Source organism: Anarhichas minor, unplaced genomic scaffold, assembly GCF_050575085.1.
Source record: "Anarhichas minor isolate MPS153535 unplaced genomic scaffold, ASM5057508v1 ptg000009l, whole genome shotgun sequence".
NCBI lineage: Eukaryota > Metazoa > Chordata > Actinopteri > Perciformes > Anarhichadidae > Anarhichas > Anarhichas minor.
Window position 1 is genome coordinate 242505 of NW_027466455.1, and position 14804 is coordinate 257308.

General features: G+C 42.4%; 1 protein-coding gene across 2 annotated transcripts in view; it reads left to right on the forward strand.

The window, feature by feature from the left end:
- Positions 1-14583, forward strand: part of plcb3 (phospholipase C, beta 3 (phosphatidylinositol-specific)) — a 42414-nt gene extending 27831 nt beyond the window's left edge. For both annotated transcript variants that reach the window (XM_076086924.1, XM_076086926.1), the window contains 26 exons: positions 115-281; positions 1019-1165; positions 1281-1438; positions 1976-2058; positions 2255-2339; positions 2948-3095; positions 3320-3421; positions 3526-3599; positions 3687-3783; positions 4058-4142; positions 4442-4566; positions 4864-5018; positions 5109-5270; positions 5393-5492; positions 5672-5776; positions 5982-6076; positions 6283-6406; positions 7112-7153; positions 7320-7429; positions 7584-7693; positions 7845-8004; positions 8386-8462; positions 8742-8831; positions 9034-9091; positions 9494-9580; positions 9667-14583. In XM_076086924.1, coding sequence (XP_075943039.1) covers positions 115-281; positions 1019-1165; positions 1281-1438; positions 1976-2058; positions 2255-2339; positions 2948-3095; positions 3320-3421; positions 3526-3599; positions 3687-3783; positions 4058-4142; positions 4442-4566; positions 4864-5018; positions 5109-5270; positions 5393-5492; positions 5672-5776; positions 5982-6076; positions 6283-6406; positions 7112-7153; positions 7320-7429; positions 7584-7693; positions 7845-8004; positions 8386-8462; positions 8742-8831; positions 9034-9091; positions 9494-9580; positions 9667-9984 — 3064 coding nt within the window. In that variant the 3' untranslated portion in view covers positions 9985-14583. The remainder of the gene's footprint in view (positions 1-114; positions 282-1018; positions 1166-1280; positions 1439-1975; positions 2059-2254; positions 2340-2947; positions 3096-3319; positions 3422-3525; positions 3600-3686; positions 3784-4057; positions 4143-4441; positions 4567-4863; positions 5019-5108; positions 5271-5392; positions 5493-5671; positions 5777-5981; positions 6077-6282; positions 6407-7111; positions 7154-7319; positions 7430-7583; positions 7694-7844; positions 8005-8385; positions 8463-8741; positions 8832-9033; positions 9092-9493; positions 9581-9666) is intronic.
- Positions 14584-14804: the final 221 nt, after the last annotated feature.

A 14804-nucleotide genomic window follows, 5' to 3' on the forward strand; every position in this document is an offset into this window, starting at 1 on the left:
TTTATTAGCTACGCTCTAGTTATATGTGTAGGGTTTCCCAGTAATGCTCACAACCTGGTACCTTCTGTGTGACCGTACACACTCTTTTCACTAAAATGTATCTCTTTGCTCCAGTGGCTCCAAGAGGAAGCCGTTCATCTCTTTGGACCAGTTGATGGACTTCATTAACCGCAGGCAGCGAGACTCCCGGCTGAACGAGGTGCTGTACCCTCCGCTGAAAAGAGAACAGGTCCGACAGACCATGGAGAAATACGAGACCAACGCCAGCCAGCTGGAGAGAGGTTAGTAACTTTGAGTGTTTCTGTTCACCCTCCAGAGCAGCTTGAAACATGCTATCTTCATTTCTGAGATAGAAATAATGAAGCAAACAAACTGCACAAAAAGTGAGTCACATAAAATAATGTTATTTCGCTAGATAACAAGAGGTCAGTGTACATGCAGCTGTATCCTCTTGTCGATTGTATCTGTGTGTCCCAAAGCGAGGTTTATCAGCTGCAGCAGTACTCTGATAATTATAGATTTATAGGCATGATTGATTTTGGTTGTCCATTTCTAAAAAAATCCTTGGTCATACCAAACCCATATATCTTTCCCTTCAGTAAAACACCCAGAATAAAATGTCCTCCACATGTTTTATTGTGGAAAAACTGTCCAAAACCAGGGAACAAACAGAGCCTGGCTACCGTGAGCAGGTCTGCTAGGACACCGGTAAGCCAAAATATGTAAGACGATCCACTGTCCAGCCCACAGTGTTCAGATGGTTGACGTCCGAAAACAGCCTTTTGCTCTTTTGGCCAGTTTACTGCTAGAACACATGATGATACATTTAGCAGAGTATCTTCCAGTCCTTGCCATGAGCAGATGGATGCTGTTCTCACTGTCAAAAACAAGTTTGACCTGTCTCTCTGTCTCTCTCTCTCTGTCTCTCTCTCTCTCTCTCTCTCTGTCTCTGTCTCTCTGTCTTTCTGTCTCTCTCTCTCTGTGTCTCTCTCTCTCTCTCTGTCTCTCTCTCATGCAGACCAGATCAGTTTGCAGGCTTTCAGTCGATATCTGGAAGGAGAGGAAAACAGCATCGTGCCTCCAGAGAGGCTAGACATCATCGACGACATGAACCAACCACTGTCTCACTACTTCATCAATTCCTCGCACAACACATACCTCACAGGTGAAAGTACACTCCTCAGATTTAACAAGAAACGCGCTCATTTTGACACCTAGCTTCATAGGTAATCTATTGGATCTAAAACCATCCTTCCCTCGCTTTGTCTGTCTGCCCTCAGTGGGTCAGCTGACTGGTCTGTCGTCAGTGGAGATGTACAGGCAGGTGCTGCTGACTGGCTGTCGCTGTATAGAGCTGGACTGCTGGAAGGGCCGGCCTCAAGACGAGGAGCCCTACATCACCCACGGGTTCACCATGACCACTGAGATCCCCTTTAAGGTGGTATTCACCGCATTGTGGCATTCAGTTACCCTGCATTATTCTCCTGAAGTTTTTCTCCTCCTCCGGCTGTTAAAAATATAGAAATTATTAAGGGATGTTGGTGTATGGACCTCTTAACCTTGGTGCATTTGTGCGGTTTGGTCAGCAAACTCTTTGTGCAGTGGATTCAGAAATGCTGGATATGGAGGCAGCAACCACAGGGCGTTTTAACAAACAGAAGAAAGTCGCCGCAGTCCATTGCACACTGGCATTCAGTGTCTTTATTATTGTTATTGCAGAAAGTGGAAGCAGTGCCATAAACTGTTGCCAAAATGAACTGCCGAAAAAATACCATAACAAGCTCGTCTTTGCTTTATAACTGTATGATGAAGGCAAAGTTCTGCTGTGCTTTTGAAAGGAACAACTCTGTATATTGTACTCATAAGCCATCATGAAACACCTTACAAACAGAGGAAATGTTTATTTTACCATGTACTTAGAGGTTTAATTCAACAGAGGTCCCTTTTAAAGTTCTCATTCTTTCCCCGACTGTAGGAGGTGATTGAGGCGATAGCAGAAAGTGCTTTCAAGACCTCGTCGTACCCCCTCATCCTGTCCTTTGAAAACCACGTAGACTCGTAAGTGTTATAAGCATGTACGAGTGTGTTTGTCAGCACATGGATTTAGATCATCCAGTTGGTCTCGGCTCTATGTATTCTGATTTGCGGTTTAGCCTGATGTATTTCTTACCAAACCAAAGTAAATGTTTTAATTTGAAAGGTCCAGAGAGTAGGATTTAAACCAGAAACTAACCTGTGTCTCTTGATCTGTCAGGGCCAAGCAGCAGGCCAAGATGGCCGAGTACTGCAGGACCATCTTTGGAGATGCCCTGCTCATTGAACCACTGGAGAAATATCCGGTGACACTGATCTTCATTTATATTATTATTTTAAGGTTTAAAGTCTGTTTTAGTCTAAAACTATTTAGTGTGATGTCTCACAGGAAAAATGAACAATATCCTTTGACTGCAGTCACGGTCTTAATCAACTTGTAAACCATCAAATGGGATCAAACAGCTTGTGATACACAGATCAGCCCGTGACAACTCATGATCCATTGCTTTTGATTTCATAAACCTCTCTGTGTTCACAACTTTCAGTGCATTCTCACAATTCTTAAAATATAACTCATGCCAGCAGTACCAGATTTGATCATTCAGATATATTGTGCATCTTTCTGCTTATGAACAAGGCACACAATGGTATTTGCAATAACATGAGTTGTGCATTTGTGTGTGCTCGTACTCGTTTTCTCTTAAGAACTCTGAACTTACAAAGTTAAAGCGCACTTGCAGATCAAAGTGCACATGAATGAAATACATGTTTTACTGGTTCGGAGCTGTATATTCTTAAGACATATATGTAAGCAATGGCAAAAACCTGAAACCATGTCTTCATGTGTTTATACGCAATGCAGATTAAAACATAAAATGATTGTAGTTTTTGTCTGTCTGTCATATGTCTTTAGCTGGTCCCCGGTCAGGCCCTGCCTTCTCCGCAGGAGATGCTGGGTAAGATTCTCATCAAAAACAAGAAAAAGCACCAATACCACCGACCCACGGGCAGTGGCAGCATAAGACGCAGAGAGCTGGAGGAGCAGTTGTCGCCCAACAACGGTGAGTTCAGGCGACTGCCTGCATCTCTTTCAGTGTAGGGCTGAGAATCTGTAGGTTCAGATTGCATCTACGCACTATGACGAGTGTTTGGAGGAATGAAACCTGGACTGTCTTGAGGCATGATGGCACTTAGCTGAAAACAACAATGGGTCTACCACATACATGCTTAAAACGAGATTAATGTATGGCATTAACATAGATGTTAACACTATGATTTTGTGTAGACTGCCCTCTGATGGACAGCGAGGGAAGCCATCTCCTTTCTAACGGGGAGGAAAAGCTGGCCGAGAGGTTGGTCAAAGAATCTGAGCCTCGCAAATCCATTGGTGAGTTGTCGAAGAAAGCAAACATGGACGTATGGATTATAAAGTCGGCCATTGTGGTGCGCACCGGGTTTTTGCATATAATGTACATTTGAAACATTGCTCAGGAGGAGATGGAGAAAGCGAGGAGGATGAGGAGGACGAACCGGCAACTGATCTGAAAAAGCCGAACTCTGACGAGGTAAGAGCCATCAGGAACGGGGCTGACGGCGTGTTTGACTGGCTTGATGGGGCTGATTGATGGATCAGTGCTATCTGCCTCCCGCAGGGTACCGCCAGCAGTGAGGTGAACGCCACGGAGGAGATGTCGACTCTCGTCAACTACATCGAGCCTGTCAAGTTCAAGAGCTTCGAGGTGGCAAACAGTAAGTGTGCGTGGGACTGATAAAGAGACAGGAAGACGTCCTGACTTTGTGTACGGGGAAGATGTGAAGTGAAAGAAAAAGAGTGTGTGTGTGTTTGAGGGGGGGGGGGTTGACAAGCCTCGTTAGTTCAAGCACTACTCCAATGTAGCTCATTAGGCAGACAGGCCAGCTGTGTGTACTCATTATCGTACGGACATGTCGCACATAGATCATCTAAATCAATTTCTGTACCGGTGAGTTCTTTCTCTTATGTCCCTCTTCGTCTGTCCACCAGAGAGGAGGAAGTTCTTTGAAATGTCGTCGTTGGTGGAAACAAAAGGCATGGACACCCTGAAGGGCTCCCCCATCGAGTTTGTCGAGTATCCCAGAAAGCTTGTCATTCCTTGAAAGCTTCTTTTGAGGAATTTCGTTAACGTGCGTGTGTGTGTGTGTGTGTGTGTGCGTAATCTGTTGTGTGTTCAAAGGCCTCTTTTGTGTTGAAACTCAAGAAGGTTGAAAGTAGCGAGCAAGGAAAAGTCTTCAAAGTCTAGTCTTGACTTTAAAACGTGTAAAAAGTAATGCTCGTCTTTTATCTGCTACGGTTTGCAACATTTAACAAATGGTCAGTGCACACATCGGCCACATATACAGTGTTGGGCTCTTAACAGCACTCCTCCAGGTACAATAAGAATCAGCTGAGCCGAATCTACCCCAAAGGAACAAGGGTGGACAGCTCCAACTACATGCCTCAGCTCTTCTGGAACGTCGGCTGCCAGATGGTGGCGCTAAACTTCCAGACCCTGGGTGAGTGCGGTTATTTCAGATGGCCTAAATGGGGCATGTAAGCTAGGCCTATGAAGTACAAAGCATCCACAGGACCAAGAAACATAAATAAAGTCTTTAAGAATTTAAAGTTTTGCTTTCTGTAACTGGAAGATACGGTGTCTCTTCAGCCTTTATAAATAACTCAAATGTCCGGGACGTCAAGTTAAAGCATCTCAACCTTCATCCCTGTAAATACCTCTCTTCCCAACTTTTCTTGCTCTCTCTCGTCCCTCTTTCCCCCTCTCCCTTCGTCATCTCTCCATTCCCCTCTACCAGACCTCCCTATGCAGCTGAACATGGGTGTGTTTGAGTACAACGGCCACAGCGGCTACCTGCTGAAACCTGAGTTCATGAGGAGGACGGACAAGCACTTTGACCCTTTCACAGAAAACATTGTGGACGGTATAGTCGCCAATACTGTCAAAATTAAGGTAAGGGGGGAAAAAAAGTGTCATCCTTTGGATATTAAAGTTCTTTGTAAGAGTTGATATTATAAACATGTATTATTTAACATCCACCAGGTGATCTCAGGCCAGTTTCTGATCGATAAAAAGGTGGGCGTGTACGTGGAAGTGGACATATTTGGACTTCCTGCTGATACAAAGAGGAAGTACAGAACCAAAACATCCAATGGGAACTCGCTGGACCCCGTGTGGGACGATGACATGTTCGTGTTTAATAAGGTGCACATTCCAGGATTTTACATGTCTTTCAAATATGTTCTCTCACCCTTCGTCGTCTGTCGTTTTGTTAACTCTTAAATGCAAACTTCTCCGTTGGGATCAACGCTCCTGTCTCTCTCCAGGTGGTCCTCCCCACACTGGCCTCTCTGAGGATAGCGGTGTTTGAAGAAAACGGCAAGTTTATTGGACACCGGATCCTCCCGGTGTCGGCCATCAGACCTGGTCAGTACACAGTACACACTCTGGCACTGCGTTTAGAGTTAAGTGTGGTTGTAATCAAACAGATGTTCTATCTCCATGCAGTGTAAACGTCATTCATTAAGGCTGCTGTATCTGTCCAACACCAATGGACTGTAGTCATTTGTGTTTTGTTTCTCTCGTCCCTTCGTCCTTCCTTCTAGGCTACAACTACATCAACCTAAAGAATGAGCTGAACCAGCCCCTCCTGCTGCCCTCTCTGCTGGTTTACACTGAAGCTCAGGACTACATCCCTAATGAACACCAGGGTGAGAACACACTAGAAGTCAAATTAAATTAGCGATCTTAAGGTTAGTCAAGCATCTTGACTTGGAATTTGCTCCAAGACTCGTGACTCGACTTGGACTTACACAAAAGACCTCAAACAACTTTGCCGCTGGTCCAGAATATGTGATCTTATGTTCATCTATGACCTTAAGGCACTCTTTGTCTTGTTTTTGTGTGTGTTCTCAGAGTACGCAGAGGCTCTGACCAACCCCATTAAGCACATCAGTCAGTTGCATAAGAGAGAGACGCAGCTGGCTGCTCTCATAGAGGACAACATTGAGGTAAGACACATCTGTGTGTTGAACAGTAACAAAAAAAGAAAACTTGTTGCTTAGCAGGGAGGTCAGAACATGAGGACCCAAACATTCCCTGCACACCCCCAATTTTTAAACATCTGTACCCCAGTTAGTCAGCAGTGAGTCCCTAACTGTGTGATAGGCCTACAGATTGTAGACTCTCAACTCGTCTTCCTGTTGCTTTTCTCCAGCATGTCCCCAACCAGCCCAAAGACGGAGAGACCAAGAGGGAGAGTGAAATCATTCCACACTTCCACTCTCTACCCCCTTGCTCATTGAAAGAAGCCCCTGACATCATCAAATTACCTGCACCGGGTAGAGACCTCTCTAAATCACACAAACATGTTGTCTCGATGTCTATGTGTAACACATGCAAACACACACACACACACACACACACACACACACACACACCTGTCATTTATCTGCACGTATATGAAAGGGAGTTGCATACATTGATATCACTTTCAATGATTGATGACTTTAATTTACCGCCATGATTTGTTTTCTGTTATTATTGCACAAGACTCTAGATGCAATCCATTATAGCAGTCCGTTCACTCTGACAGCACAGAGGAAAGGTCCCCTGCACCTGCATTAGGACGAGAGGTTGCCAGTTTTTGTTGTGGAGAAGGTTTAGCCGTCTAAAAGTTGATACACTCAGTCTGCCTCCCTCCTATGGGTATCTGCATTAGCCTGCTGCAAGTAGGTGTATTAGTGTATATTCTAACGTGTCTTCACTGCACAAATATGCATCGCAGTCTATTTACAAGAGGTTTTTAGCATTTTTAGAAAATCCAAAGTGAAATTTTCCTAGCAATTTCTTCCATTTATGAGAAATATTGTTCGTTTCAACGTAAGATTAATTGAATTACAGACTTAAACTAAAGCCATGCACACTTGTTTTGTTTGTCTAAATGATTTTCCCATCATCCATTTCACACATACTGTCTGTGTGCTTCTCCTTCTGTGTTTCTTTCGTGTTTGTGATCGCGCATGTGTGTGTGTGTGTGTGTGTAGCTCAAACTCCAAAGGAAGACCTCGTTGCCACTGTTCTGGCAGGTAAGGTCACTCCGGCACATTCATCCTCACACAGAAACTAGTGGAATAATGTGTCTGTCACATAGAGCTTAAGTTGGACAAGCTAGGAGCTGGCTAGTGGCTGGCCAGATTTACACTGAATGATAAGACGATTGGCCATCATTTTATAATTCTGTTTGTTTCTCAGACGTCCAGGCCCAGTCCATAGAGGAGTTGAAGGAGCAGAAGAGCTATCTGAAGCTGCTAAAGAAACAGAGCAAAGAAGTCAAAGAGATGCGTAAGAAACACCTGAAGAAGGTACACTCACAGTACAGTATATATTTCATTTTTCACTCCACAGCTCTGCATAGAAACTGGAGGTGAAAAGTCCACTATGTTGGCAAAAAGCACGTATTTTTGCTAATGCAATGCAAAACCGCTTATCTGCATTTTGCTCGCGTGTGTTTTGTAGGTGTGGAATCTGAGTAAGGAGCAGAAGAGTCGGAGTTGCCAGCTTAAATCTGACACCCAGAGGAGACGCAGTCAGATGGAGAAGGTCCTCAAACGGAGCATCAAGAAAAAGTAGGGATGGATGTTATTGAATTATGGGGTGTACCAGTACATGAGGGAGGGAAGGAGGGAAGCGTACGATGAAGTTTATGATTGATTGATGATGTAAAGACAGATGCAACTAAACTGGGTGACTTAACCCGACCTCATTGTGTATGCTCAGCGAGCCCCCTGACCCGATACAGCGTGAGCTGACGGCGTTGGATCAGGAGCTTGAGAAGCAGACGGTCCAGCTGAGGGAATGGCAGATGCAAGAACTGCTGAAGCTCCGACAACAGCTTCACTCGCCGGAGAGAGAGACGCAACAAACACACCTGCGGGAGGTACCATTGTGCACGATCTGCTTTTACTTTTAAAGTCATTGAAGAATGAAATCTCTTCTCTTTCTTAAGATGAATGTGTTTTTGCATATGGTCCCTGATGTACATACATTTAATAAACTAAAGCTTAACTTAACTTAAACAAACTAAGCAACACGTGCACACGTCTATGTCTTAAAAGTGTAAATTCACTCCTCCAAACTTTGCCCACTTATGCATACTCAAGGTGACACACTTGGAATAACACTGTATCCCTCCCATGAATTCCTAACTACACTCTCACGCAGAGTTCATCATCAGCCGACCTCGTAGAAATGTGGCACTTCTGTACATCTGCGCAGTTATTCGCTGACAGGTCGTCGTCTGCCGCTGTGTCTTTTTTAGGCCTTGCAGAAGTTAAAGGAGACGACCCTCGAATGCCAAGCAGCTCAGCTGAAGAAGCTCAAGGACACGTGCGAAAAGTAAGTGCAGCCGCTTCACCTTGAATAAGAAAAGATGGGACAGAACCCAGAAATCCCTGCTAGAGGGACTTTCTTCTTTTATTTATTATTATGGTATTATTAATTCTTCGTTTTTTGCCATAATACCATCGTGTTATATTGATTCCATGTGATTTTGATTCCAGGATGTTGGACTTGCCACAAGCGTCTAGCTTTTTTTTTAATAACATTCACAATAATGTGAAAGTTCTGTATTTGTCTATGTTCAGATGTAATGTTGTGATGTAATTGTGTTTGCAGGGAGAAGAAAGAGCTCCAGAAGATCCTGGACAGGAAGCGACAAAACAGCATCTGCGAAGCCAAGATTCGCGACAAAGACAAGGCTGAAACGTAATGGACTCGTCTGAAATTCCAGATGTTTCTTGGATATTTTGGCAGCTGGACCTTATTTGGATTCACACTTCTCATGTCTTTAATCCTTTAATCATAACTTTTATTTCCCCCGCTCTTCTTCCTGTCGGTCTCCCTATCTCTCTCTCTCTCTCTCTCTCTCTCTCTCTCTCTCTCTCTCTCTCTCTCTCTCTCTCTGTAGGGAACTGAATGAGATCAACAGAAAACATATTCAAGATTCTGTCGCCTTAATCCGCGGGGTAAGTACCCGCACTAGCACACACGCACACGCATTCTTATCACCCAACAGTCCTTAGGATGGTCGTTTCACTACTTTATAGTACAGAGAGTACAAGAGTGGCGTAAAGTTGATGACAGTGGCAGAAAAAAAGACATTGTTATCAACTTTACTCGGACTCTTTTCACACATTATCTTCCTTTCCGTTCCTCCCTAATTTGCATATCTTTTTGCCGTCCTTCCTTCTCTCAACCTTAAATATATATATATACATTATTTATTTTTTAATCTCCTCTAACACACTACTTTTCATCCCATATTTCCTTTCTATATATTTTCCTACTTCCCCTGCATTTCTCCCTTTTCTCCGCCTGTCACCCCTCACATCTTCCTCCCTTCCCGCTCTTCTTTTCTCCCACTCCAGCTGGAGGAGGCTCAGACCAGGAGACAAGACAAGCTGATGCTGAGGCAGCGGGAGGTGCTGCAACAAATAGAGGATGAACTTCCATCGGTGAGCGAAAAACACGCTGACTCACACGAACATCGAAGTGCTCGAATGCAAGTTTGTTTTATATTTGCCGGGTGTTTCTCATGCAGCTCCAGTCTAAGTTGGAAAGGGAACTAGAGCAGGAGTATCAGCGACTGCCGGAGGAAATCTGCCAGCACCTTCAGTTGGAGCTCAAGAGCAAAGGTCTCAAAAAAGACGCCCTGTTCTCGCCTCTGAGCAACCACAGCAGCCCGAGCCTCAGCTCCGGCTCGGGCCCGCCCTCCAACTGCTCCACGCCCTCTTACCCGTCAACGCCCAATCGGAGCACCTGGAACAGGAGCATGGACAATAGCACTGCGTCGTTGGCCGATTCCACTTCCTCGTCCTCTACTCCCATCCTGTCAGAGGCTGAGATGTCGTTCAGTTAAAATTATTACTTGTAAAAAGGAAGATACAATACATTCAAGTGGGGTCCATAATGATTATAATGTGGGATAGTAATGATATTAATTATTTACAAATTTTATTCCTTTTTTTATTAGACTGTACTGTTCTGGACTACAGAGCTATATTATTTTTTATTTAGTCGTTTTTGTCAGATGCACATCATGACTTTTTTTTGGAAAATTTCATAAGAATCATAACCAAACTTTGGATTTTTTTACATTTTCTTGTCTGTCCGTCTTGCTTTTAATGTTTTAATGTCGTATCCTTTGATACTTTTTTCCCTTTTTGTCCGGTCAGTAAGCTTTGCTTTGGTTTCGCCACACAACAAGCTTCATGTTCACACGGTTTCAGCCGTAGCTTTCAGTTTGTAACCGCTTTAACCTCTTCGTTGACACTTTTTTGAAAGCTTTTAAACTGTAGAGAGGGGAGCCGGGTTAGAAAACAGCTGACATTGTTCAGGAAAACTTTGTAACATACATATAGTTGGCCCAAGCGATTATTATTCATTGTTGAGTTAGTTTGTAGCAACATTAGATCAATGAGATTGCTTCGTAATGCCTCATGTCTAACAAATACATGAAGAACTATCTAAAATGCAGCCTATGGAGACGTCTGAGTGCTACGATTACATGATGCAAAAAAACAATCTTTTCCACTTTTTCAAGTAGAAATGTTCATGGTTAGAGCAATATTTTCCAGAATTGAGTATCAAGAGAGAACATGATGAAACATTTTTTCATAAAGTTTTAGCTGTAATGGCAGAAACGACCAGCAAGCGGCGCTAGAGCCGTAGCTGTTTATTTTAAACTGGTTGTTTGAGCCTTCTATCCATCGAGCCTGATCATCCTATTCTACTGTACCCCGACACACACTCACCTCATCACTGGTCTGGATGCATCCTCTGGCCTTTAACCCAAAATCAAAGTCCAGCCAAGGTTGCAGAGACATCCATCTGGCTAGAAACAAGTGTAAGTGTGTGTGTGTGTCTGTGTGTGTGTGTGTGTGTGTGTGTGTGTGTGTGTTTTGAGGGTAGAGAAGGGAGGGTTTTAGTGATGTAACACCCTCTTTCGCACACACACCTGCCTGGCACTGTATTTTACTGACGCATCTATGAAAGTCTAATCCACACATAGTGATATGTACACACACACACACGTACACACAGTTTAATGGTTCAGTGGCTAAAAGACTTTAAAATCCTCATCATGTATTCTGCCCCGTTTGAAAAACAAGACACAAACACACACACATACAATTTTACAAATATCTGATTACTAAACTCGACTCGTATTTGTGTGTGTGTGTGCAGAGAAGTTAATCTCTTCTGCTTATTCCTACTAAATGGAAAGAGTCTGCTGTTTGTGTGTGAATGTGTGTGTGTGTGTGTGTGTGTGTGTGTGTGTGTTTGTGTCTTTCCATGTTTGTTGGTGCAATTGCTTTGCCACTTTTGCAGCCTAGAGGACGACACTATGCTTAAATAGCAACACCACTGTAGGAGACCGTCTTCAGATGAGGATTTAAGGCTGCACTATGACATTTTAATATAAATATGCAATCGACTTTGGGGTCTGAATCCCCACATGAGGCAAACACACGAGGGTATTCCTTTGCATTCTAGTTGCTACACTGTCGATCTGCTCAATTGAATGAATTCTTATTGTTTTAGTGTATTGATTATGTGGAAAGAATTGCTGTCACAACTCAGTTGACAGCTTGATGCTTAGTTTCACTGAAGCCTCAAATTTCAGTGTCGCTTCTTATTGCGGTTGGGGGCGAGCATGTGTTGCTAGTTCAGCTCTCTTGTTTCTACAGTTGTCAGTGGACATGGCTTTATTTTAGGGGGAGTATTCCACACAGTTCCCTCAGTTTGTTAGATACTCCATTTAAGCCAAATATTGAATATAGGATTGTAAGTGCACAAACGGTACTTTATGTTAAAATTCTGGGTTTTTGTCCCCATCCAAGCTTCCGTACCTTTTGATTTCATCCATTACTGGAGATTCTTTTTTTTAAGCAACACAATGTTTTTTTATTTTTTTTCTTGTGTTTTCCACTTTGAGTGGTAAAATGATGGCACTCTGTGTATATGAATTCTGTGTACATGGTTCGTTTTATGTGAATTTTACTACTGACTACAAGTGCTGAAGAGGGATGGAGGTCCGCAGAGGACAATGAAGGCTGAGGAAAGAAAGGAGTTAGTATACTTTCTTCTTCTTTCTTTTTTTTAAAGAAAAGCTTTTTTTAAGTTGACATTTCTTTCATGTCCTCTTCCACCTCCGTCCTTCAATGAGCGCTGGCTGCCTGTCTGTCTGATTATCCCCCCCTCACACAAACGTCTTTGTAAACTATCATCTATTTAAATGGAATTTTAACAACTTTTTCTTTTGTGGTTATTTAAGTTTTTATAGATGGAAGAAATTACCCATTCTTTCAGTTGAACAATGAGTGTAAACGTTTCTTCAATGTATCAAGCCCCAACTACAGATACAGTATGTGTGCATCTTTTCAAAGCATTTTAAGATCATCATGGGGCTCTGCTTTTTCAGGTTGGACACAAAGAAAGCGGTGATGGAATTGTTGGTTTATCTTACAGGTTATAAGTAGGACTGCAACAACAACAACACCCTCTGGGGTCAGCACTGACTTGAAATAAGTACGCTGACCTTTAGATCGCTGACGATATAAGAGTCAGAGATCGCCAGCCTGTTCCTGCACTCGGCGTGCCGCACTGCATGCAGTATGTAAATGTTTCTGACACAAAAAATACAGTGATTTTTTTTTTTTTTTTGCTTTATGCAGTGGAGACGGTGGTAAAACAGCTAAAAAAACTATACATTCCTCGCAGGTTGTCTGCTTTTAGGGTCGAGCTGGTCCAAGCCATTCCACGTCCAGTGGCAATTATTCAGATATATTTGTACATTATTACTAAATATATACACAGAAGATTATTTCTCATTCTTATCTTTGATCCCATTTTACTACAACCCCATTTCAGCTGAGATTCTTTTCATGTTTAAATGCACTTTTACTATTCTGTGTCTTTGTTGCTTGTAAAAACAATCTTTGGTTCCTGTGACACGGACGTCAATACAACCATTTTCCAAATTATTTTTACTTTTTGTGCTATAGTCGTTCATTTTTTTTAACGAGGTTTAGAGGCCGTTGGCAAAAGAGCCGTCAAGTACATTTTGAAAGCGACGCGGGGTTTCTTTGGCGGTTTTTGAGCTGTTATTTGGTACAATTCCCACAGATGCAAATGTGAGGAAAAGAGTGGAAAAAAGACAAAAATATGAGAAAAATGTCTTGCAAAAGATTGCAAGAAAAAAATACCACAGAAGTACCACAGTTATCTTAACGTTTTTTAACCGGTAGACTCTTACTGTACTATAAAAATACATGTTGGTTCTAGATAGCAGCCAGCAGGTGTTCATTTAGACGGACAGTGTCCTCGTGGATCAGGAAACAAAAGATAAAATGGTTAACAGTGGAAACTGCTGAATTCATCTACGTGAACTGTATGGAACATATTTACTTTGGGCTGGGAGGTAATGATGACATCTTTCTACTTTTAATCAGTCCAATGCAGGTTCACAGAGTATATACGAACATATTAATTACCTGTTAGCTCTGAGACAGGAAAGTAGTGATACGATTAGAATGAGATGCTTTAATACTGTATTGTTATAGTTAGAATACTGTAATGACTTGATTGAGTGGTAAAATACCCCAAACACCTTAAAATTACTTTAAATGCCACATTTTTATTTTACAGCTGTCGATTGATATCAGACTTAAAGCTACACTAATTCATATTTAAATTTTTTGAAATTGGACCAAATGATAATGTGAAAGGGGTCGTATATAATAAGGAACCCACAGAGATCGCCTAGCATTACTTAACATACTACATGCTAAATCATTAGCATGTGCACAGTACACATAGTGCTCTCTACCAGTCAGAGTTTACCCTGGAGTCGGTACTCTTGTTAGGCCAGTATAGTCTCTTAAAACACAAGTTACAGGATGCAAGATATTTGGATATCAGCTTTTTAATCAGGATCTTCATTGACTTCCAGTGTAAACTTGGCACTAAAAAGGCCAACTTAAGTTCTATTGTGTTAAGTACATGCTTAGATTTGATCTGTGCTGCTATTGTGCCGTGTGTTGAAAACATAGATATAGACCGTATGCTCGCTTCAGCATTACAAACACTCCTTGACCTTAGCCTTATTGGACATATGGTGTGACTCGTCTCCCTCAGGCCCAACCTGAGGCCTCTGGCTGTCATGTCTTCTCGCTCTACACCACTGGTCCCATTTCCTTCTCTTCAGCTTCACTCAATAATGAGCCCGTCTTTTACTTTTAGACTAGTTAAATTGATTAAAAGAAGCCATGTTCGTACACTTCAGATAGTGAGGAGAGCATGTGATTTACATTAGGCAAGATATGTAGTAAGTTTTGTTTACACTCATATATGTGTATATGTAGGATATAAGGGAATACTGTACCATGATCCACATGTAATATTTCATTCAATAATGTAAAGTATATGAGTAATAAACTTCAAACTTCCTGTTATAGAGCTGAACCTTTGCTGTTTTTGTGTGTGATGTAGACGGTGTTTGTGCACTGACGATATTGGTGCAACATTCTCATCTTGTCATGAATGTGGTTGTTTGAGTTCAGAGTGATTTCTTTTCCCCCCCTGAGTATTTCAGACTTTCTGGCACTTAGTTCCTATCCATTTGTAATGAAAAGTGTCAATTATTTAACACTTTTTGCCATGTAATGTGCTTTGAGT